Genomic DNA, 25,460 nt, shown 5'->3' on the forward strand with positions numbered 1-25,460 from the left:
CCCCTCCCGACTTCAAAATTGTTTTGCTTTTGCTAGATTACTTTAAAGCAAATCTGAGATACCTCTTAACTTTTCCACAAATACTATATATGTATTCAAGTGATACGCATTTTTCTTTTTTTCTAACATTTTATACCATTAAACCATTATTGCACCCAATAAAATTAACAAGCCTTCCTTTATATATGTGGTATGCAGACTGCTTTAAATTTCCTCTGATTGCCTCAGAAATAACCATCTGACAGTGGCTGGCTTGGATCTGCATTCAAACAAGGGCCACCCATTACACTGGGTGGATATATGTGTAAAGGTAAGAATTTGTTTTCACTGTGTGAGTGGAAGCCATATCGGTTTGGTTATTTGGTGGAAGGAGGGGAGGGAAAGCATGCACGTGGGGAGGGGCAGGAGATTGAAGTACGAAAAGCAATTTTTTAAAAATGAGGACTTTTTAGAATTCCTACTAGATCCTTTCAAATTATAAAGTTAGGTGTGTACCCAATTTTCTCTTAACTGACCTCAATGGTCAGTTAAAACTATAAACCCAGGAAGTCAGATTTCACATTTCTTTTCTGAATCAATAGTGGATAATTTGTGTGTAGACTATTGAGCATTTACATTTGCTCTCATTCTCTTTCTCTTTCTCGAGTACAAAAAAAAATTATTGGCTATGTTAAATTGAAAATCCAAAGTCCTCATATATACACCAGCTTGCTCTGTGGAGACCATGCCAAATCTCTTAGACCCCATTCACTTTTTCAAATGTTAACCCCAAAATATAATGGGTTCACCTGCTGTCTTCCTTGTGTATCCAGCGTTGGAGGCTGTCGTTGGCTTTTTTCTCCACCAAAACCACTTCCATGCCTGAATGCAGGTTGGGACCTTGCACCCCCAAGACTAGCTGAGGAGAGGCATAGCTTATAATCTGCCCATCTCTGTATTCAAACTGCTGGTTGCAAATCTTGTGCAATTTATTCTGCTTTGGAGAAGGGCTGAGATAGAGAAAAATCCCATTAGGTGCAGAAAATGTCCCATGCATTTGATGCACTGGAGATTGCAAGTTCTGTTGGCAGGAGACTGCCGTGAACCAGATGCACTTACAATGGTGAGTCATTATTGTCAGGACAGTAGAACGCTGTTTGCACCGCCAAGCTGATATAGAAAGTAGAATTCTGAGTTTCTTTTGTAACATAAATAGGTGTTTATCCAAGAGAATATGAGAAACTCATCAGCAAAGAAAAAAGACATTCAGTTGAAGAGATAATTTAGTTAGAGGGAAAAAAAGAAGCTGGAAAAGAGGGAATATGTATTATAAAATCAAAACTAAGAAAAATAAAGGAGTTCTGTTTAAACCATTGTTGTTTCTATCCTCTATCTACATAATCCCTGGCAAATAGAATATTAGTCTCCAAGTTTGTTAATTTTCTCTAACAACTCAATATCATCATAGAAAATAATCACTAAAGTTAATTTAAAGGAATCGCTTCCTAATGATCTTGAGCAATTAAGCAACCTTATTAAACATTCTAAACATCATAATGCATTGGCAATTAAGTTAATTTATAAACACCTATTAAGCCCCTACTATGTGCACAGATTAATGCTAAATGTTGAAGTGTCAAAACTGTGTAATACACAGAGGCTGCTGTAATATTAAGCAAAGGTTTAAAGATTATAGAACAACACAAAGCACTATAGATGCCTGTCATTTCACTGGACGTTGACTAGAACAAAATTAAATAAAAAAAAAAAAAGAAATTGGCCCTGGCTGATGTGGCTTAGCAGACTGAGCCCCAACCTGAGAAACAAAGGGTCAAGGGTTTGATTCTCAGTCAGGGCACATGCCTGGGTTGCAGGCCAGGTCCGCAGTAGGGGGCATGCAATAGACAACCACACATTGATGTTTCTCTCCCTCCATTCCCCTATCTAAAAATAAATAAATAAAATCTGAAAAAAAAAAGAAATTGCATTTTACTAATTTCTTAAAGACATCAGGGCATGTTATATGTTTATTCATAAGTTCATTTACACATTTATTCAACAAATATATACTCTGTGCTAAGTTCTCAGGAGACAAAGGCAGAGGAGCTTTAATAGAAAAGATCGGATTGCGGATGGGGGAGGTAATGAGCCAGAAGTTATGGGGACTTCTCTTCCTGGCACTGGAACCCTAGGATGAATGCTCTGATGTGGAGCTGGGACCCCTTGCTCCTTATGGGGACCTCCACAGTTATAAGAATTCCTTGATCCTGAGGCCAGCCAAGATGGAGGCATAGGTGGACGCACCGAACCTCCACGCACAACCAAGATTGGAACAACAACAATTTAGAGGCAGAATAACACCCAGAACTGACAGAAAATTTATCTGAATAGAAGTCGGACAGCCAAGAAGTTGAAATAGACCCTTTCATCCAGACTGGTAGGAGGGGCGGAGACGAGCAGCCAGGCGTGGGTCGAGGCATAGAGAGCAGAGACAGTTGGGTGCGTAAGGCATCTGGGACGCGCAAGATCTCAGCAGGTGGACCCTGTATATGCAAGCAGCAGCTGGTAGACCCAGTGAGGCGGCGATTGTGGAGCAAGGCAGAGCATGAAAACCAGGATCCCAGAGAAAGGACTAAGGTCCCATGGAGAAAGGAGCGACCGCCATGTTCCCTCTTGACCCCGCCCCCACAGACAACGTCATAATCTAGTGACTGGGGTACCCAGCCCTGGGGAACACCTAAGGCTCCGCCCCGCACCGGAACAGGAGCGACCAGACCAAAAAAAAGAGAGAGAGAGAGATGGCTCAAACAGAAGAACAAATCAATGCCCCAGAACTCATCCTTTTAAGCAACCAAGAGATAGCCAACCTATCAGATGCACAGTTCAAAATACTGGTGATCAGAAAGCTCACAGAATTGGCTGATTTTGGTCACAAATTAGATAAACAAATGCAGGTTACCATAAAAGAAATGAAGGAAAATGCACAAGGAACCAATAGTGATAGGAAGGAAACTGGGACTCAAAACAATAGAGTGGACCAGAATGAAGAAAGAAATAACCAAACAGGAAAGAATGGAGAAATAAGAATTCAAAAAAATGAGGAGAAGCTTAGGAACCTCCAGGACATCTTTAAACATTCCAACATCCGAATTATAGGGATACCAGAAGGGAAAGAGGAAGAGCAACAGATTGAACACATATTTGAACAAATAATAAAGGAGAACTTCCCCATTCTGGCAAAGGAAATAGACTTCCAGGAAGTCCAGGAAGCTCAGAGAGTCCCAAAGAAGCTGGACCCAAGAAGAAACACACCAAGGCACATCATAATTACATTAGCCAAGGTAAAAATGAAGGAGAGAATCCTAGAAGCAGCAAGAGATAAGGGGACAGTGACCTACAAAGGAGTTCCTATCAGACTGTCAGCTGATTTCTCAAAAGAGACCTTCAGGCAAGAAGGGGCTGGAAAGAAGTATTCCAAGTCATGAAAGACAAGGACCTATATCCCAGATTACTCTATCCAGCAAAGCTTTCATTTAGAATGAAAGGGCAGATAAAGTGCTTCTCAGATAGGGTCAAGTTAAAGGAGTTCATCATCACTAAGCCCTTATTTTATGAAATGTTAAAGGGACTTATCTGAGAAAAGAAGATTAAAAAAAACATGTATAGTGAAAGGACAGCAAACTCACAATTATTAACAACCACACCTAAAACAAAAACCAAAAGAAACTAAGCAAACAACTAGAACAGGAACAGAACCACAGAAATGGAGATCACATGGAGAGTTAGCAACAGGGGAGTGAGGAGAGAGGGGGGGAAAGGTACAGAGAATAAGTAGCATAGATTGTAGGTTGAAAATAGATAGGGGGAGGGTAAGAATAGTATAAGAAATGTAGAAGCTAAAGAACTTATAAGTATGACACATGGACATGAATTAAAGGGGGGGATGTGGGTGGGAGAGGGTGTGCAGGGTGGAGGGGAGTGAAGGGGGGAATGGGACAACTGTAATCAATAAAATATATTAAAAAAAAAAGAAAAGATACACCAGTGAACAAGAAATTACATTACATAGCTAAGGTGAGAAGAACTTTCCCATCAATATTTGCAAGTACTTCAGTCAAAAACACAAGAAAGACATAAATGCACATGTGGATGTAAGTAGCAGCAAACAGTAATGCACACCCAAAGTGAAGAATTCTTAGACCAGCCAGAAATCTCTAGATGGAATTCGCTGCACCTTTTTACCTGGATTTCTTCTGTGGATCCACATTTTCAAAGGGCTTTTCCTCCATTTTCTTTGGAGAACTGTCACCTTCATCAAGGCCAGGAGAAGTTTCCTGCCAGGCATACCTGGGGCGTGTGTGACAAGCCTTCATTCGGAGATGGGCTCTCGCGTGTGAGTCTCTGTCAAGGTTCAGAAACAAAAACAAAGCAAAAGGACTCTGATTTTTGCTCACAGAGTTTTCTCTGAGGGACATCGGCAGGTCTGTGAATCAGATTTCCGTAATGACGCCTAACACTACAAATCCATATCCTGCTAATACATAATTTAGATCTTTTAATATAAAATCACAAGTAAAACCCCTCAATTACATAATAAACAGCATTCATCTTTGTTAGAATCACTCAGAAAAACAATGGGGCCGCATATTATATTTCCAAAATTATAAGATTAAGACTACTCAGTAGTTGAAGAAATTTGTAATGAACATGTAACAAGACTCCGTGTACCTATCCCACCAGCGCATCCTACTTCCATCTGGACCAGTGCAGCCTAGATTGCTGGGTTTCACAAAGTTTATTCACTAGACACTGGTAAAGGAATTTTAACTAACTTAACTTTTGCTCTCAATAGAGAAACCTAGGGAGACTCCAGTAACATTGGCATATAGGTGCTAGCTTTTGATAGAGAATAATGCACTCAAACACTTTGAGTAGATGGTCAGCATTTGAACAACTGCGCCAGCCTTCTGGCTTATTAAGACGAAAATGTGCAAGGGAGCATAGTTTCCACACAGATCTGTGTATGTGTATCAGGTTCCAGGCCACCATTTAGGGCACTTTTGCCTTCTGTGGGACCATGACATGATAGGACAACTACTCGGCTGAATGTGGGATAAATACACAGGCAAAGCAGCAGGCATATTTCAGCGCTCTAAAAGTGCATGTGTCTGAATCAAGTTCTCTGGGGGCGGCTGTGATGAGCGAGGGCTGGCGGTAACTTGAGGTAACTGTAAGCAATATCCAATCACCAAAATCTTCAGGGACGGTCCCAGTGTTAGCAGAGCACCACACACTTTTCCAGTGTAACAAAAGTATTACATGTGGATATGAAATTGGTGGGTAACCACGGCCTTATTCAGAACTTCAGCACAAGTGGCTTCTCAAATGGAAAATCTCAGTAACTGTTTAAAAAAACAACAGTGCCATCTTGTGTTGAAAATTAAACGACAAAAAAACAGCTTTTCCATGAAGTCCATTTCTTGGAGGAAAAGAGAAGGGGGAAAAAGTCATTTTTAGTTTTAACATAACGTAAACAATATTCTTGCTCCGAATCTAGATGTTTCATTTTCTAACTTGGAATTTATCCATGTGTTCTTGGGTTTCCAGACAAATGGAGTATAGTCGATTTTCAAGCAGCCATGTAAAAATCCATCTTGCTTGATTCATTCATTTGTTTATTCATGCATTCATAGAAGTTATTATTAATTAGCTAGTTATTCATTAATTTAACTAAAATTTATTGAACATCTACTACATGATAGATGCAGATTTCTAAGTGATAAACAACACAAATTAGCAGAGTTCACGGATTATAATAGAAAGAAGAGAGAGATTAAGTGAATAAATAAATAAGGTAAGTGCCATAAGTGGAATAAAACAGAATATTATGACACAAATTGGCTGGGGTGGGGTCTACTTTAGTAACGGAACCACAGTAGGCTCTTCGGAGAGATGATGTTGGAGTTGAGGCCTGGACAATAGGAAGGAGACAGCCATGTAAGGATCTGGAGGGAGAGCATTCCGGGCAGGGAGAAGTATGAATGGAAGGGCTCTGAAGTCAGAATATGATTGTCTCATTTGAGGAACAGAAACACTGGCATGACAGGTATGCATGTACTGAGTGAAGAAAAGTGAGGAAAGTGAGAAAGTGAAGAGAAGTGAGAAAGGCTGTAGGAGAAGAAGAAGCTTAAGGTGTGGCCAGGGCCTGCCTGTAATGCCGTGAGGAAAAGAGAAAGCTCCCCACCCCACCCAGAAGCGCCATGTTCTGAAAGCCTTGTCCTCCACAGGGCATCCAAGCAGAGGTTGGTGCTCCCAGAGTTTCTTTTGCATTGTGCTTCCTACCTTTTTTTATTTTACCAGAAATCCATACATACATACATAGAACACAGCTATCCAAAGGGTTCCTTCCAGATGTATGTTCTAGTCTCTTGCTTTACAGGTGTCCCTTCTGAAATCATCCTACTTCCCAAATACGTGAAAACTGCCCAACAAACATGTCTAGGAAAGTCCAGGGCAACTTTATAGTGACTTTCTAATGTAAGGTGATCTAGAATCAAGTCATCAGAAATGGTTCAAAGAACTAATTAATGAAAGTTGGTCTGGAAAAGAGACAACCCAGTGGGCTAATGATGGTGAGCTTGGAGTATTTTAAGGACTCCTAAGTAGAAGAGAAATAAAGCATAGCACAGAGATACAGATGAAACCATAGGACGGAGATGTTCTAAATAATCATTTCAACATTAACACGGACTGCCTCGTGACACGGTGATCTCCTGTTCCCAGGAGCAGTCAGGGGGAGACTACACCAACAGGGCCTGCCTGGGCCGTGTGGGAGGTTCCTGGATCATGTTTGGAGTGGACGCAATCGTTTGTACCTCAAGGACTCCGAGCCTTGAAGGAACCTATGAACCAGAACACTGTGAATCTTTGCTCTTCAAGAGGTTCCTTATTTTTTCTTAGTTTCCGTTTTGGAAAAAAGAACTCAGAGACTAGATGATACATTTTTTTTAGGAGAATGAAAGGGAGTGTTGGGAAAGTTTGTGGTCAATTTCCTAACCACTGAGAGAGATACCCTCTAGGTCAAATCATTCTCTCTGAAAAGGGCCTCTGTCAGTACCGGGACACAGGACCATGGGAGCACTCATCAAAATATGGGATTTCATCCCTAAAATAAAAGTTGATGTTCTTAAAGATAACTAAGAATAGAAAGAGCCTTTTAAACAGTTTATAACAATGATATATAAATTAATTTTTATTTTCACAGTTATTGTGATAGTAATTCATCAGCTATTTGGGGTTTTATAATTTGAAAACGTAATCATTTATTTATTCAGTGAATAATGGTTAAAGACAATTATGCTGCTCTTCTCAGAAGATGTGTGGCAGAGTTTGTGCCCTCAAGGAAGTCCCAGGTTGGCGGTTGTTTGCATAGCAAGGGGGTGGGGGCGGAACACTGCTACCCACAGTCTCTCTCATGATTGATTTCAACTGTGGGAAATCATTCCACGGATGAGGACGGGGCAAACGAAGGTACTCCAGGTGGAGAGAAAAGAGTACGTGGCTCCGAGGCCTGCAGTCGAACTTAAAGGGAGCGTGCCACATTCCGGGGACAGCTTGTAGCTGCTGAGGTGGTGGGTGGAGCTCAAGAGGCAGGAAAAAAAATGTAGACTGGAGACAGGCCCAAGGGGACAAATGAAGGTCAACTCCAGGCCTGGACCAGGGTCAGAAAGGCCTGGGGAATCCAGGCTAAATTTTTTTTGTCTGCATAGGTAGCCATTAAAGAACTGTACAGAAAGGACTGTGTTCTAGAAAGATCATTGTCCATAGACAGAACTTCAGGTGAGTTGGAAGAAGGAGATTATGGAGGTCAAGACCAATCCGGCAGCTGTTCCATAGATCCAGGATGATAGCTCCACATTACTATGTCCCCAACTTGAAACTACATGAGAGAAGAAGTGTTTCTCAAGTCCACATTTATGGAAGCAAAACATGACGGACTCTTCACGTTAATGTCCGCAATTCTAAGAGTGCGGTCTTCAAAAAATAGAAACATCATAACAAAGTCACTGAAAGTAGACCATTGTGATGGTTGAACCCTGAAGCTCCAGCTCTGTCCTTTTTCCAGGAAACTAATTAAATACCAGCCTTTCACCTGACACCAGTTTCACAGATTTGGCGTGGCTTCCCTGCATGGGCTCTGTGCTGTTAATCAAGCTAATGAGCTGAGTTTAAATACGAGGCAGGTAGCTTTTCTGGCCACGCTGATTACTTACAGAATTTCGCTGGAAGCACTTTCCACTGTGAAAGCATTTTTTTGCGTTTGCTCTTCCTCTGGTTCTATAATTTGCTTCTCTTCTTCAAAAGTTGCTACAGGTCTACACACAGCAAGCTTGGCTCCAGACACAATGTCACTTTGGACTTCTAAAACAAGAGCTGAGCGGAAATGCACAAATTGCAAGAGCAGCTTAGTTAGAATTGCAGAGAGCGAGCAATTTGAAAATGCATGCTAAAATAAAAATGCAGAACATTTCCAGCTATTCGGAATAAGAGCACAGCCTAAGAGTAACTGATAGTTGCTTTTAAAATGAATATGTTGGATTTCACTTAAGTTCGTAGATTCTTTCCTCTCGAGACATTTAGTCAAAAATACTAACACTAAGTTTTTCCAATAATAAGGAAGTAATTGTAAATTCTAACTATTTAAATGGGCTACATTATTTAGACATATGTCTCTAAATCATTCTCTAATGTGTCCTGAACTCCTCAGTGACAGTCCCCAGTGCTTTGAGAGACACATGCAAAGCTGTCCAGTGTCCAATCTATGTAACAGGGTAATGTTATGAACTGTATTAATAGTTTTCCCTTTTTTGCCATTCTATGTATAGAATCTTTGTCCTGGTGCCTGAAGCAACCTTACGGAAAAGGGGAAGACCATGAGGAGATGAGACCAGTTACAAAAGGAAAGCAAAGGTACAAAGATAGTTCCGACTTTCAAGCAGAGCACAAGATAATGGCTGTGCAAGTCAGGATGGAACCGGCATAATCTGGGATCTTTACAGATGCCTTCAGCTCCCATTTGGCAAATCAAAGGTTTAACCCATTCTTGGGGTTGACCTGGAGAAAACCCGTTATTTCTGGGTCTGAGCGGATTTGAGGCAGGAGACAGAGGAAGGCACTAATGCAGTAGTACAGGTACCATGATTCCGCCTCTGGGCTTCACTTTGGGTATCTTAGCTGCCCTGCCCAAAAGAAACACTGGGGACACTGCTGATTTTCAGGACACAGTCACAAGTCGCCTCTCAGTCAGTCTTCACCGTGCCACTAAAGTCTGAACCTGGAAGTGGTTTCTGGGAGGAGCGACCATGACCCAGGGTTTGCTCAGGGCCGTGCAGGGACGCTTCCCAGAACAGGTTGCCAAACAAAGGTCAAGGGGTCCTGTAGCAAACACTTACAGAGATGGCTACCCAGCAGCAACCAGGCTGCAGAGGGCCAGGGGGGTCAGAGGAGAGGTTGGGGCGGGCAGGGAGCAGCACCCACCCAAAGCGTTGTCGGAGCTGCAAGAATGGAACACATGGCCCAGCCACAGACTTCAGCAGCAGGGCCCAGAAGCAAGAGGGTCAGCACCCCAAGTGCCTTCCTTCTGTCCTAGAGAGGAACTGAAGTGGGACTGGAAAGTGGCAAGTCTGAGAGCCCTCACCACATTGCCCCCCCCAACAAGGGGGCTATTTAAATTAATCTATGGGACAAAATTTAAACCTAAGTGAACATTTGTGTTTCTTTGATGGGTGTGCATGGGCTGCACGAAGAAGAATCAATTTGTTAAAGGCAAAATAAATTATGTTTTAGCCCTGGCTGGCGTAGCTCAGTGGATTGAGCGCGGACTGGGAACCAAAGTGTCGCAGGTTCGATTCCCAGCCAGGGTACATGCCTGGGTTGCAGCCATGACCCCCAGCAACCGCACATTGATGTTTCTCTCTCTCTCTATCTCCCTCCCTTCCCTCTCTAAAAATAAATAAATAAAATCTTTAAAAAAATAAATTATGTTTTCTTTGCACAACCAAAAGGCAGTGTGAATTAAAATATGCAGCTCTGTTAAATTAAAAAAAAAACTAGTCTAAAGAGCTAAATAGCACGAGGCAGGAATGAAATATGACCTCTTTAAGCAAACAGGTTTTTTTTTTTTTAAAGTGGTATCATCAGGTGTTTTATTTTGGCCTTATATACTAAGGTAAATAATTACAGTGCTTACCCTCAATCTTACGTGTACTGCAGAAGGTTTGGATTTTAGAAATATCTGATGCTAAGTTCCTCAGGAAGATTTGCTTCTTTTGATGAGCAACAGACATGTCAGGGTTGATCCACGGCTCTCCGCGTGAAACATACACCTGTCAAAGCAATGAGCCTTTGACCCCATCTGCGATGGGTCACAGCAGCATCACTTGGAATAGCCAAGGCTGAAAACAGTCAAAACTTCCTACAGCAGGTGAACCATTAAACTGTGGCACCATGGATTAATACTGGATTAATGCATGGATTTAAAAGACAGAAACTATTGATAAATGCAACAAATTTCATGGATCTCAAGAGTTTTGTGTGAAAAAAGCACTTCTCCATACTATCTTTGCAATCTTTTGTAAATCTACAATTATTTTGAAATATAAAGTATTTTAAAATAATTTTAAAGGAAGGAGGAAAAGAAGGAAAGGAGGAAGGAAGGAAGGAGGGAGGGATAAGGGGAGGGAAGAGTAGAAGGGTAGGTAGGTGTAAAACAGGGATTTGCAAAACTAGGACTGAACAGAAACCAAGCTGCCACCATATTGTCAGAACTCAGTTCAGGCTCTGACTGTGAAGACCCCGTGAGGGTCTCGGACAGAACTAGCAATGACCGGTATCGGAGGCAGCGTAACACAGCAGAGTCTATGGTGCTTGGAGACTGGCAGATCTTCTTTGGAATTCTAATGCCATGTCTATAATTTGATGCAGTGCTCATCACCTGTGTTAGTTCAGAAAGAATTTAAAGTAGATCCATTTAAAGACAAGTGGATGAAGCCACCGGAGCAAAGAAGCATGAGTGTAGGAGGATCAGAGGGAGCCAGGAGTGACTTATAAGATCCTGTATTTTTGCTAGACATGAACCTGTCACTGCTTTGAACAGCCCACCTGAAGTTAAAAACATGAACAGTTAGGTGATTGTGTCCAGAAGAGAAAAAAGGAATCTGTTGTTCAAAAAGGAAATTTGGGGAAAGTTTTTCCTGAGTCCTCATGCAAAGCATGTGTGTGATGACCAGCGAGAGGCCTCACAAAAGGCAGCACTGAGTTCCTTTTTTCTCTTACTGACTCTTTCTTCCTTTAAAGAATAATGTATTTATTTAAGGACATTTATGAAATACATATAAGCAAAAAGAACAGAAAGTATTACCCATAACTTCGGTATCTAGAAATATCCACATTAACATTTTGGTGCATGCGCTATAAATTCATTTATACCACTGGCTGTCAAACTTTTGCTATAAAAGTTCAGATAGTTTGTATTTGCAGACCATATGGTGTCTACTGAATCTCTGCCGTTGTAGAGCAAATGCAGTCACAGACAGCATGTAAATGAATGGGCATAACTGTGTTCCAATAAAACTTTATTTAAAAACAGGCAGCAGGCCAGATTTGGGTCGCAAAGAATTTCAGGCATCAGTCAGGGCAGGTTTTCTTTTCAAATATACACCTGCAATTTCATAAATGGGGGAAAAGGCTGGGCTGCTAATGTCCTTCTCAGCCTTCTCCAGCTACCCAAATAGGGTGTGTGAGAATCTAGATATAATTTTTTTGTCTGAAAAGGTGCGTTATCATTAAGTAGTAGGTCATTAAACTACTACATTTTTGAAGGCCCTGAAAAGAAAAGAGCATCTACTGCTTTCAAAGTGGGACAGAAATCACAAGTGGTTAACAATTTGGTCTTCTCCGGCTTTCTCCTTCATTTACAGAATGACAGCCTCCATTGCATAGGGCTGTGATGAGCATTAAATGGGCTGATTCATACGTGGCTCTGAAAGTCACACCTGACACAGTGAGCTCTCAACAGTTAGCTACTAGTATCACTCTCTGACAGTGGCTGAGTTAGGATAATTCTGAGAGAAAAAATAAGAGGAAAAAGGGTAAATGTTTGAAGCCTTATATTTTAAAACATTTTAAATGTTATTCATATATTAATGTTTCCAGTTTCTCATTCATGTCTTTACCAGTTCATCTCTTTGAAGGTCTTTTAGGGTAAAGATTTCCTTCCCCTTTTCACTGAACAGTCTCCGAGCTGCAGAAGGTAAATTTAAAACCTCAGTGCACCTGTAACAGAAGACACAGGAATTGACCTTGCGTACAGACAGCTTCCGGCAGAGAAGGGAGAATAAAAGAAATCAGGGGCCTGAATCGCTACCAACAACTCCTTCGCAGGGCCCTGTGTGTCAAGGGCAGGGCTCTGGAGCCCGTCAGACACCTTTTGAGTCTTCTCCCCCCTTTCCAAGCTGTGGGATGTGGGTGTCACTTAAACTGTCTGGGCCAAAATTACTTACTTTCCAGGGTTGTTGTGAGGACAGCTAGCTAATTTTTAAAAAGTGCTTAGTATAGTGCTAGACATGGTCATTAAACAGGTGGACCTGTCACTTCTGACTTCTTAGGTCTCAATATGCCCACACTTTCCCTTTTCTTGTTTCCCGTTTACCTAAAACAGCCTCCTTAGAAGTTCTACCCTTTCTCCAAAGCCTCAAAAATCACACTCATCGCCAACCAGTTCCTCATCTCCCTTCTCCGGAAGTGATTTGTATAGCCTTTTAACATCCTCTGAAATAAGGATTTTTTGCTTGGTTAAACATTTAACAGAGATTTTTCTCCCCCAGACAAGCACTGGGCCGGCCCTGTGGATATCAAGATGAATGATCGGTTCCCCTGTTTCCTGAGGAGACCCCTCCCTAGTCACGGGGAGAGGCAGGTCAGCAACTGAAGTATAACATGGAGTAGTGGGCGCTGTTATGGGCACCTGGCCAGGATCCTGTGAGAAGACAGAGGAAAAATGATGAATTCCTCCAGGGGAGCCTTGTCTACAGAAGTAGCATTTGGACTGGGCTTTGACGAATGAATAGGCATTCATCAAGAAGGGTTAGGACCTAGAGAAGTTTTTTATGGCTGGAGCTGAGCGTATGGACCGGAAGAGGAGCCAGATGAAGTTGGAAAAGAAAACAGGAACTGATGGAAAGCAGTTAGGTAGCCAAATGAATGACCTTGGCCTCTATCCCATAAGCAGCAGGAAGTCGTTGAAGGTATCAGAGCAGAGTGTGGTGTTAACAGATCTGCTTTTTAGAAAGTCACCTGTCACAAAGGTGAAAGATGGACGGCAGGTGGCAGAGGCTGGAATCTATATGGCCAGCTTAGGCTAGAGGAAAAGAGGTGGAACGCTGGGGGAGAGGAGGTAGAGCTGAAGGAGACTGATGAGGCTTTTCTAAAGAATGCTGTCGCGATGACCCTGCCATTGGAAGAAGGAAGTGAAAGGCTCTTGCTAAATATATTTTATATTAGAATGTACTGCCTGTAGCAAATGAATTAGAAGGGATGTTAGGCTCATCAGGAAGACTTGGCTGTACAAAGAATACTTCTCAATTTTATTTCCTTAGGCGGGAAAAGGCAATTGGGCAGATAATTAGGCCTCCGTTTCTGTGAGAGGTCTTAGAAGGAAATAAGCCAGTGGGAACTAACTTTCTGCTTCTCATGTCACAAGTCTGGAAGCTGGTGAACCGAGGAGGACTGGGCTGAGTTTCACACCTGCAGGGGTTGGCGGGATGGGAGTAGGAAGGTCTGTAAGACGATGGAGCCCCAGTCACAAGATTGGCCTGATTCTCTTGAGCATCAACCAAAGACCCAACTTCATTCCTTCTGCTTTCCCCAAATCAGTATCTTTCAGGTCCAAGCAGTTCCAGCCCGACCTAAGAAGAGTGGCATCATCAGCTCTGCTCCCCCTCAAATTTTCCCAGAAGAATGTTTGGACTATGCGTGCATCCTGTTTTGGGACACTAGAAAGTGGTCGACGAATCTTTTTTCCTTCCTATTCTCAAACCCTAGTTTTAATAGTGCTGGATTTGATTCCCAAACTCTTCAACCCACCTCAGGTAGGTGGGTTGAAGAGTTTGGGAATAAGCTGTTTCTCTCTATTTCTCTAACTAGTTCACATGTCAGCCAATATAAATGGGAGGAGGTGAGGGAAAAAATGGCTCTTGATTGCTTGATAAGGAACATGGACTCTGAAGTCAGATCGTCTGGGTTCAAATCCTAGCCCTGTCACGCACTGGCTGCATGACCTTGGAGAAGTCACTAACATCTCTGAGCCTCATTTTCCCCTTTAGTAAAAGACAGATATAGTAGTACTGAACTAATAGGGATATTTTACAGATTAAATGCGTGATGCCTCTAAAGCACCCTCACGTAAAAATCAGCAACAGTGTAAAATGGACCAAGCACTGCAAGCATTTCATGTCTACTCTCTCAGTGAATCCTCATTTCTGTGAGGCCCATTTTACTGATGAGGAAACTGAGCCTGGAGATAAAGTTCTTTGCCCAAGGTCATATAACTAGTAAGACAGCTAAAACTGAAACCTAAATCTCTTTGCATCTTTCACCACCTCATATGACCATCTGAGTGGCCATCATGAGAGAATAAGAAGATATTCGATCTACAATGTGAGCAGACAGGCTGGGACGCTGAGCAAGCAGTCTTGGACTTCTCTGTTCCGGGCAGGCAAAGGCCGGAGGAGTCGAGTCCTCTGCATCTCACACCAGGAGCTAGGATGGGCCATCACATGGCCTGCTCAGATTTACAGAATCCAGAAAAGTAGAGTCTTCTCTCTCTTTGCTTTCTCAGACTGGGGTGGAGGAGGAGCATCAGATGGTATCAGCTCCCGAGACTGTATTTCTATACCACCCAGGATGCCCTGAGAGCAAAGGGCAGGAGAGAAGGTCGGAGGTGTATTTCCGGTTCTGTGGATACCCTGCCTTCTGCCAATCACCTGTGAGGACTCCCTCTCCCCAGGAGTCCCACCCCATTGTCCTGGTTACTTAAAGCAGTAACAAAATGTACAAAAAGCTGTGGGAATGTGCTTCCTTCTTTATCTTCCTGCTTTCTATCTATTTTTTTTATCTCTTATTTTCTCTCCTCTCCATGCCGTCTTTCCTGACAGCTACCCTTCATGAGGTTGTCTCTCTTTCCTGGTTATAGATCAAGTGATCCTTCGATCATTTCCACGTCTGTACAATTAAAGCTGCCCTTTCTGACTGTTTCAGTAAGCAAACTCTCTTCCCAACAAATCAGGAGTCTCCTGAGAGCAAGGTACATCTTGCCCTTAAAAATATATATATATTCTGTAGAATATCTAAGACTGGTTGGTACACATGATATGAACTCAACAGATACTGACAAGAATAAAATTCTTTCTCACCTTCCTTTTAGTTTTTCATTCAACGATCCTGTTTAACAGAGAGGGAAAGAACCTGAGAAAGGCAGTGCTTTGCTGAAGTTTTCCAGCTAGCTAATGGCAAGGCTGAGATAAAAATCAATTCCCCTTACTCTTAACCCAATAGTTTTTCAAATACCCCATGTTTCCTGCAACACTAGGTATCAACAAAAACATTCTATATTACTATTTTTAAAGGGGCTGTTATGCTATTAGATCTTTCTTAGGCTTTTTAAATGGAAGAACCAACAACAATAAAAAAAGACCCTCAAAATTGTTTTGTGGGAATTATTGAATAATTAAAGGGTAGCATAATTTCTTTTAAATTCTGTAAGACTGCCTCCTCATATTCCACAAGATACATGCTGCAAAAAAGTCTATACTAGGTGCTCTACCTTGAACAGTTATCAAATTCTATGGGAATAATTTTTGTTTTGGTAGAAATATATTGATCAAAATAAAAATTACAACATTTCACAAATGAGATATATGTTACTGACATAGAAAATTTGATTTAAAGTAAGTTAACTAGGTTGCCCTCAATTTGGTAAATATAAACCAAAGAAAAGTGCTATAAATTTATAAAATATATTTTAAAAAATGGGAATAATTTATATTTACGAAGTTGGTAGTTCAGAAGCTTGGGGAAATTGCCTTGGAATTTTGGGGATATTGCATTAATTGCCATTGGGTATCATGAACTCACATAGTTGATGTATTTCACAGATTAAAGACTTTAGAATTATTATATGAACAATGATTTTCTTATGTGGGTACATATGTATTTTGTGTTCTGCATTACACATAATCAATCATTCAGGCATTTGAATGGAAAATATCTTGGCATTTGGGATACTACGTATTTACCTCTCCAGAAGTTGATGAAATTCAGTCTGGTTTGTTTCTGTTTCAGAATGTTTAGTGACATCGTTTTTCACATTCTCTTTCATTTCTGTGTCAACAGTTCTGAAACAAATGATTTAAGACTTGATTAATATGTCAGTATGTATTGCCAATGATCTTTCAACGTGTTTAAATATGTAAAAATATCGTGGTTTTAATTTATCATAATTTTCCCTAAGATAATCTATCTTTCTTTGAAAAATAGGGTTTCAAAACTATCACAATGAAATATTAAGCTTCAATAATATTTATACTATGAGCAATTTATACAAGAAAATAAATTTTTAAAATTATAACTCTCTTTTATTAATGCTGAGCACTCCAAGATATGAATTTATCAAGTATAAAGAAAATGTGGAGATGTAATTTATTTTTTTCTGGGATGCTTTATTCATATATTATTCACATGTATATGTTTACTCATATAAGCCATATATTATAGGCAATCAGTCCAAACCTAAAAATTATTAAACTGAAAAATACATAATAATCATCATAGAAAAAAGACACTTGCTTAGACTATATATCTCTTCAAACTTTCAAGTTAGGAAGCTATTATGTATATTTTTAAAATCTCTACATTTTATTAAATGAAAGACATAGTGGTCAAATACAATTATTATCTCGTTAATTTATTAAAATTGTAATCAAATAAAGTTAACCATTAATTAATTTATTCACTTCATAAGCACAGATCTAGGGCTATCGTATTCCCCAAATCATGTGGTGAATAAAGTGACTGAACACTTGGTCGACCAGGACACACTGTCCGTGGTCACCCCATAGCAGACAGCACCTATATGGTGAAGAGCACATCTGGTCCTCTGTCTCTGGGATGGAGACATAAGCAGATAATCACAAAGAGTGGCAGGAGCTCTGGTGCTGGAAAGCAAAGAGGTTCACAGAAGAGGCAGCCAAGTCAGGGATGGTGAGGAAAGTGTCAAGTTCAGAGTCAACATCCAGTGATGACGTCCAAACTTATTCTCAGAAGATCTTTATTATTGAGGCAGCTGGGAAGTGTGGGTAAGTGGAGGGCACTTAAAAGCAAAAATTGGGGGGAGGTGTTGATAAGAGATGCAGCTAGAGAAATCAGCAGGGACTGGTCAGAAGAGGCCATAAAAGGAGCTTGAGTGAATGCAGGGATTATAACTTACTAGTACCTTTCTCATTAAAACTATGTGAAATACAGCTTTAAATTAAATCTTTCCTCTTATAATTCCTTAACATATCACTTGCAAAATTTTCTTTGTTCAACTTTGTTTACAGTTCTGAGAGATAAAATTTACCTGTGACACAGAAATCATGATTGTCTCGATTTACATAAATTTGACAACCATTATCAAGACTATCTGACAAGATTTTCTCACTCACTAAGATAACCATCCACTAAGCAACCAAGAAATGCCATTTGATTTCCGTTTGGCTTTGTGGATGGAGGAATCAATGACGACGACCAAACCTCATCAAAGTGTCAAGAATGCATGGGGGGAGGGGAGGGAATTTCAGGGGAAAATAGTAAGGGTTTGCAGGAATGAGTATAAAGGACACATGGACAATAAAAACGGGGGGGTGGAAATGGGAGGGAGGTGGGGGGGCTGGTGGGGTGGGCTGGGATGGAAGTAAAAGGCAGGAAACTGTACTTGAACAATAATTAAAATAAAAAATATGCAGTGGATTATGCTAAAAAAATGCATGATTAAATAACTAAAGGGTGGTATGCTACCAGAGCAGGATTTGCTTAAAGTGGACCCATACTTCATCACTCTGGGCTGATTTTGCTTATAAAGACACCAAAGAGCCCACCCCTCTTTCTTCTTTTAAATAAGTTTCAGGTTAATACAAGCAATTTTCCCCTACATATCATTTGCCTTTATTTATTCTGGAAGAGGAGATATCCGACCTGGATATGTTAAAAGCAGCACAGCAAGGTTTCCACTGTGCATGGCTCTGGGTGCCCTTGGTATAGCACACAGTGTGAACACAGCCTCCCTGCAATGTCAGCGAGTCTCTCTCCATTTACACTCTCTGTTGCCAGGACTTACACCCACCTCGGGGGGAAATGCTATAGTGATGGTCCTGCAGAAAACTTTCTGAATCAGCCAAGAAAAATGAAAACACATTCAGCAGAGTTTTAGAGGCAAGTGTACGCCAGTGTAATTTAATTATCTGGGAATAGTTAATTCATGTAGTGAACAAAGCGAATATTTGATTAGCCAGGACACACTGTTCCATGAGCATGGACAGCAGAGGCTTTTGCGTACTCTCTGCTAGAGCAGCTGTCCAAATGAACGAATCCCTCAGAGTATGCTGGGACTACCTTATTGAACCCTGCATTTCAAAACCGTTAATGAGAAAAGACAAAATCCGTATGTAATTTTGAACCACAAAGATACAGAATAAGAAAAAATAAATGTAGGAGGGGACTGAAATTATTTGTTAAGTTGGCATGCTAAGAAAAGTCACATAGAACTTTAAGGGCTTTACCCTCACATTTTACATCTAGCAGAATGAGCTAATTATGAACTGTATGCGTCAAAGATTTCAATTTCAGGCTTGACTTTACTTTGGAGATTAATTTTTTACTTTATCATCTTTACAAGGCAGTTCAGTGGACAGCCGATCCGAATGTTACTCATTGTTCAGCGATGTATGAAGTGTATTTAATCAATTTGAAGAAAGTTATATTAAACTATTATCAGCAGCCTCAAATATTCTAAACATCTCAAAGGAAAGGTCAAGAGGTAATATCACTGCTAATCATATGAGAAACAATGTGTTTAACTCATTCTTTAGATCAGAGCTTTGCACTGATCTCTGATTCCTTTTGTCATAAAATGAAAATACAGCAGGTGATTTTTCTCCAGTGCTGGAGAAAGCTTGGTTATTTGGGAATATTTTATTCAAATCTCATAATGTAAGCAAAAGTACAGATCAATACCTTTCTACAATGATAAAGTCAAGGATATAAAATTATATAAAGTTATATTTTGAGAACTATATTTATTTGTGAAATATGCCAAAGATATAGACATAAATAATTCTGTATAATAATGACTTTAATAAGGAATTGTGAAACTATATTTAAGAGGCAATTTATGAGCTCAGTAATTTCAAAATACATTAAAAATCAAAATCATTAATTCAAAATAGACATTGATAGAAAACCTTTTCAGAACTACTCATTTCTAACTCATTATTCTATCCCATGCCTAGCCTAAGTCAAGAGTTTGAATATTTCCTGACATAGAAACTAAATGAATCTTAGGATCTATTTTTATCTCCAAATATCAACATGGGAGCCCTTTAAAAAAATAAACACAGAATTCTCTCAGGAAAACATCTGTAATGTAGAAGACAAAAATCTGTAGAACTTAGAAAATGTATTTAATGGGAAAAATGAGCATGCTGTTCTTACTGCAGTTTTCGCCCAGGTGAGGCGTCTGGACTGATTATAGCAAGGGCTCTGCTTTTATTCTTGTCTCCATTCCTCAGAACCCTGAGTCTCACAGGCCCACACTGCTGCGGTGACTTGCAGACGGGTTTCTTCATGGGAGGACTGTTCGGAACAAGCATTCCTTCTATTGGCCAATCAAACTCCTTCAGAAAGAAATGCCAAAAAACAATTGGCAATAAATAAGAAGAGTTACTTCTCGATATAATAAAATGTAACATGCTGCTTATACTTTTAGTCTTTCCTTCATCCATCAAACGTGTGTTGGCAACCTAAGATATTCCAGACAAGTCTAGTTAATGTTTTATTTGAATATAGAGGAAGGATAATAATTTTTTAAGTGTAGGTAAAACCTGTATTGTGTTACAACATGGAACATTTATTCCCCTTCAGAGAAGCATCATTCTAGGAAAATAGAAGTGAATTAACTTTGTTCATGTGTGAAATATCTTTAATATGAGGAAATTAAGAAGGTAGGAAAAGTGGCTTTACAACCTGAAATAATATGATCTTAAACTAAATCTACTTAGCAAAGAAGAATATATTTGGGGAACACTCAAAAAAACATAGTGAGATAATAAAACACATTTCAGATGCTTTAGTACCAGGATTCAGTTAATTTGTATTCATTTATTTATTAATTCATACATTATCCAAATGTCGTTTACTGTGTTCCAGGAACAGTGCCAGACACTGGAAATAAAACTATGAACAAGATAAGATACTCCTCGACGAAGAATTTCTAGTGGTGCTCAGAAAGTTAACCTAGAAATAAACTGGCAATTACATAGTGTAAGTACAATAGCAACAGGGTATATGCATGAGGTGTGATGGGCCCACATACGAGAACCTAACTCAGAAATGCCGCATACTCGATCTGAAGCCTTAGAAGGAGTTAGCGCAGTAAAGGGGGTAAAATGATGGGGCAGTGTTTGTATCAGATGTGAGGATTAACAGAACAGGATGTTTGGAAGAATAAAAGAAAGTAAGGGTGGCTCCCAGGTGTGTAGCTTGTGTGACTGGTATTGCCACTCTCAAAAACAGATGTTTGTGGAAGAAGAGTAAATGAGGAAAGGCATGATCAGAGGTGATATTAGGCAAGGTCCAAGTTCTTTCTTTCTCTCTTTTTCTGTCTGTATAAACAATTGTCCTGACAGCAATTAATTCTCCATTAATCTGCAGTAACCACCCGGTAAAATATCACAATTCCATGTAAGTGTGGGTCTGTTTTGTGTGTTTTATTTTCTTCAATTTGTCAGTTTCTCCATCCCAGTCGAGTACCATGCTGCCTTTGGAAACTGGCTGTCTTCCCTGCATTTATTGAAATGTGCTGATATGATTATCTATCTTGTCATTGGCTATGTGTTAATCACAGTAATTGATTTTTAAAATTTTAAACTAATCTTGCATTTCTAAATCAATCAAAATTAGTCACAGTGCATTATCTTTTTAAGAGATTGCTGAATTCAATTTGCTGATATTTTCCTTAGGATTTTTGCATGTAGGTTCATAAATAAAATAATGTAATTTTCTTGTACTATCTTCATCAAGGTTTAGTATCAAATTTATCTTAGTCTCATAAAGTAAATTGGGAAGTGTTGCTTCTTTTATAATATTTCTGAATATTTGTTTCTTACATGTTTAGAATTTGCCAATAAAACTATTTGGATATGGTGTTCTCCTTGTGAGAATATTTTAACTACTGACTCTCTTTCTTCTGTGATTACTTGGCTACTCAGGCTTTCAATTCCTTCTTGATTCCATTTTGTTAAATTACTTTTACCTAGAAAAGTGGTTATTTTATTTATGTATATTATTTATCATGAGGCTACTTAAACCATATTTGTATTATCTTTTAAATCTCTCAGCATCTATATTTATATCTTTAATTCCTAATATTACCTTTACTCTTTTTTTGTTAACCAGTTCAGCAAGGTATATCCATTTTATTAATATTATTAAGAAAGAATTTTTGACTTTGTTGATTCTGTTTCATGTGTATCATATATTGATTTCTTCCCTAACTTATTATTTCCTTTCTTCTAATTCTTTGAGCTCATCCCACTATTATTTTCCTTACTTCTCAAGTTGAATGCAATCTCATTGATTTTTAACCTCTGTTTTTCAATGTAAATATTTAAGGTTATAAATTTCCTTCAAATACGCTTTAGGCACATTTTCTTTGGTTCTAAATATTTGCCTTTTAAATTTTCATTATGATTTCTTAATTATCTTATTAGTTAAAATATCTTTTTAAATTTACCAATATAAGACCTTTTCTAATTATTTTAATTATTTATTTCTAAATTAATAAGAGGCAAAACTTGCTTTCACTTTCAAAACCTACCAAGGACCCAGCTACATTTTATCACCTCCAGTCCCATCACCTTGGTCCAAGACATTACTTCCCCTCACCTAGGGTTTGCAAAAGCCTTCTAACTGCTTATCCCTGCTTCTACCTTAGCCCCTTTCCGCCCTGTTATTCTAGTGATCAGATCACTATTTTGATCCAAGCCCTCCGGTAGCTTCCCATCTGAGAGTAAGAGCCAAAGGTCTTACAATGGCCTGAGGCTCTGTGTGACCTGCACCCACCCATCTTCTTTGTGTGGCCTCATTTCCTGCTGCTCTCCCCCTACTCACCCCATTGTTCCTCAAAAACACCATCTCAGGATCTCTGTGTTTCCTGGCATGCATGTGCCCTGGATTTGCTTGTTCAACACTTTACTCAAATATTACCTCAAAAAAGCCTTCCCAGACTAAATCAAAATTTCCAAACCCTGCCCTGCCCTACCCCATTCCCCAACACTCCCCATCCCCTATGTTTGCTTCTATTTTCTCCTTATCACTGACCAACATCCATGAGAACATCTTGTGAATGGTTACAAGCTTGGACTCTGAGACCCAGAATTCCTGTATTTGAATCTCTGACCCATCCCTGGGTGTGTGCCCTTGGGCAAACCTTTGACCAAAGAGGGATAGAAGCTGATGGATAAATTCTTCCTTCTTTCTCCTATAGGAGAGACTCTCCTAAGAACACTGTTTAAATGGCTCCCTGGGGGACAGTTTGATGACACATTCTCACTTTGGCTTTCCTTCCTTCCCTGTGTGTCCCTTACTGTTGCTCCCGGGACTGCGTTTCCTAAGAAAGTAGTAGCACATGAGCCTTTTGCTGCAGGCTCTGCTTTCTGAGAAGCCCAAGCAAAAGCACCATACTCTCATGAACTTAAAAGTGGAAGAAGTTTCCTAAAGGGGATATGGGTACAAATACCCAAAGAAGGGTGATTCGTGTTGAGGAGGCAAAAAGCTCCATCACTACAGAGCTGGTCCTAGTGCCTGGGCACTGTCCAGTGAACATGACAAAGATAAAGGTGCATGTGGGTTGGAGAGATGTGCTGGCATGTTAGACCAATACAGACCAAGGCACGTGGTCTTTTGTTTATGGAAGGTTCTTCATAGACATAGAGCAATAGGTATCAGGAAAATGAAGGACAACAAAAAATCATGGATTAAGCCTACTGGAGTGTTATTTCCTGCCCCTCTGTTTTCTCCGTTGGAATTCTTATGTTCCCATTCATTTTTTTTTAGTCCTTTTCTCTGTGTTCACACCACTCCATGGCACAGCTGCATTGTCAGGAGACCTTGCTGCACCACGGTGCTTGCTTCCATGGATAATTCTGTTTTATCTTTCTCATCCCTCTCTTATAACCAGAGCCCCCTGTGCTTCTTTGGGAGTCCAGCTCTTAACCAATGACCTAAATTCTTAATCAAATTGGCCTTCCTTCATCTATTTATTATTAATAAGCTACTGATTCTTTAATTTTCTCTCTTGGGCCTTCCTACATATCCATCATTCCCCTTTATAGTTATAGTTAATTATCATCATATCTTAACAGATTAATAAAATGCACACTTTTAACTTTTTTTGTTTAACATGTACCCCTCCAGATGGATATATTTTAATTCAGTAATTTAGAAATTTTAAAATCACTATTCAGTTGCTCATTCCAAAATTTTAAGCTTCTTTGGGCTCACTTTCTGTAATGATTTCATTTTGGAATCCGAAAATCCTTTGCTTCTTACCTTTTACATGGTTAGAAATACAACTTCTCAATTTACAACATTTCTCCAAGAGTTGAGAAAATAATTTGAGTTCCTGGAAACTGTTCCAGTGAACATCACAGAAAAAACAAAATAATTCATTGATCTTGTTTTTAGTAGGTCTTGCTGTATTTTTAAAATATAGACATCCTAAGACATAAAATGTTCCTTGCTTACAAAACATGGTATTGATTGCCCTTCAGGCTGAATAATACGTAGCAGCAAGAACAGCATGGAGTCAGTTCTCAGACCCACTGCCACCACTGAGAGGCAACTATTTTGGTATTAATGTCATCTCAGTCACCACAAAAGAACTCCTGTTGTCCCTATTTCCCCATCTCTTCCCTTGGTTTTCAGTCTGCTCTGAAAAGCTCTTATCAAGGAGTTAACAGAAGAATGTGAGCCTCACACAGGATAGTGTTTCTTAGGTGGTTTTCTTAGATTCAATATTTTGACTTAATTTTCAGGCTCATCAATCAGCCTGTCTACCTTCCCTCTCATACTGACCTTATAGTGAGTGGACTGGCTCAACAAACAGCCTTGATTTCAGAGGCACCAAACTTTTCATGTGAGTTTCTTCTTTCTCCCTTCTCTGTCCTCTATTCACCAAGTCTGCCTTCTTCCTTTTCCAGTCCCTTCCTTTCGACTCACAGCCTATATTTCTTAAACTGTAAACTCCATGAAGGTAGAGACCATGTCTCTCTCCTTCCTTGCTCTATCTGCATTGCATAAATATATAATGATTAATGATTAGATAAGTATTATAGTAAATTGGAAGATTAAAGCTAGAATAAAGTTAATACATATGCTTACAGTGACCACAGTGTTCTGAATCCTACAATATATCACATTTTTCATTGCAATTTATCTAAATGGGAAGTCTTCTTAAGAAAAAGTAATTGCATTTAATTATACACACATAAAATTGTATCTTTACTTAAGAAATAAATTATATGGAAATAGAATCGCAAGAAAATATGGTTCCTTCATATAAGATAAATCCAGATTTTAAATGAAATAGATCACATTTAATTTGAATGAGAACTGAGTTCCCTGGTTGGTAAGCATTTCCTTCTCTTCCTCAAATATTTCAAGAAATAACAGAACTCTTAGGCTGAGCATTCTTGCCACATATGATCTATTTGTCAAACCTCAGCTAATTTAATGCCTTCATCCTTTCCCTTTGGCTTACACATGAGGGCCTGCCTGCTTCTTATTTGCTCCACTCAAACACTGCTGCTCTATTTGAATGGCTAGAGAACTTTGGAATAATCTATTTTCATCTCTAAGAATACTTAGTTGTCAAATCCCAGACTACTGGCAAAATTTTAATTTTTTTAAAATTTTTATTATTTATTTTTTTAGAGAGGGAAGGGAAGGAGAAAGAGAGAGAAAAACATCAATGTGTGGTTGCTGGGGGTCATGGCCTGCAACCCAGGCATGTACCCTGACTGAGAATTGAACCTGCAAAATTTTAACTTTTTAAAGGTTAAAAGGACCTGGTTAACTTAAGTTTCCTAATATAATTACCATTCATTATTTAA

General features: G+C 39.5%; 1 protein-coding gene across 7 annotated transcripts in view; it reads right to left on the reverse strand.

Moving 5' to 3' along the window:
• Window positions 1–25,460, reverse strand: part of DCDC1 (doublecortin domain containing 1) — a 360,320-nt gene that overhangs the window by 49,386 nt on the left and 285,474 nt on the right. For 5 of the 7 annotated variants that reach the window (XM_036029173.1, XM_036029175.1, XM_036029174.1 and 2 more), the window contains 7 exons: window positions 19,783–19,964; window positions 16,332–16,430; window positions 12,213–12,312; window positions 10,229–10,364; window positions 8,253–8,412; window positions 4,222–4,380; window positions 789–989 (listed from right to left, as the gene is read on the reverse strand). In XM_036029173.1, coding sequence (XP_035885066.1) covers window positions 789–989; window positions 4,222–4,380; window positions 8,253–8,412; window positions 10,229–10,364; window positions 12,213–12,312; window positions 16,332–16,430; window positions 19,783–19,964 — 1,037 coding nt within the window. Of the gene's footprint in view, window positions 1–788; window positions 990–4,221; window positions 4,381–8,252; window positions 8,413–10,228; window positions 10,365–12,212; window positions 12,313–16,331; window positions 16,431–19,782; window positions 19,965–25,460 lie in introns of those variants that run through there. The other 2 variants (XM_036029177.1, XM_036029178.1) reach the window with 2 other exon arrangements.

The sequence above is a fragment of the Phyllostomus discolor genome, chromosome 6, assembly GCF_004126475.2.
Source record: "Phyllostomus discolor isolate MPI-MPIP mPhyDis1 chromosome 6, mPhyDis1.pri.v3, whole genome shotgun sequence".
Classification (NCBI taxonomy): domain Eukaryota; kingdom Metazoa; phylum Chordata; class Mammalia; order Chiroptera; family Phyllostomidae; genus Phyllostomus; species Phyllostomus discolor.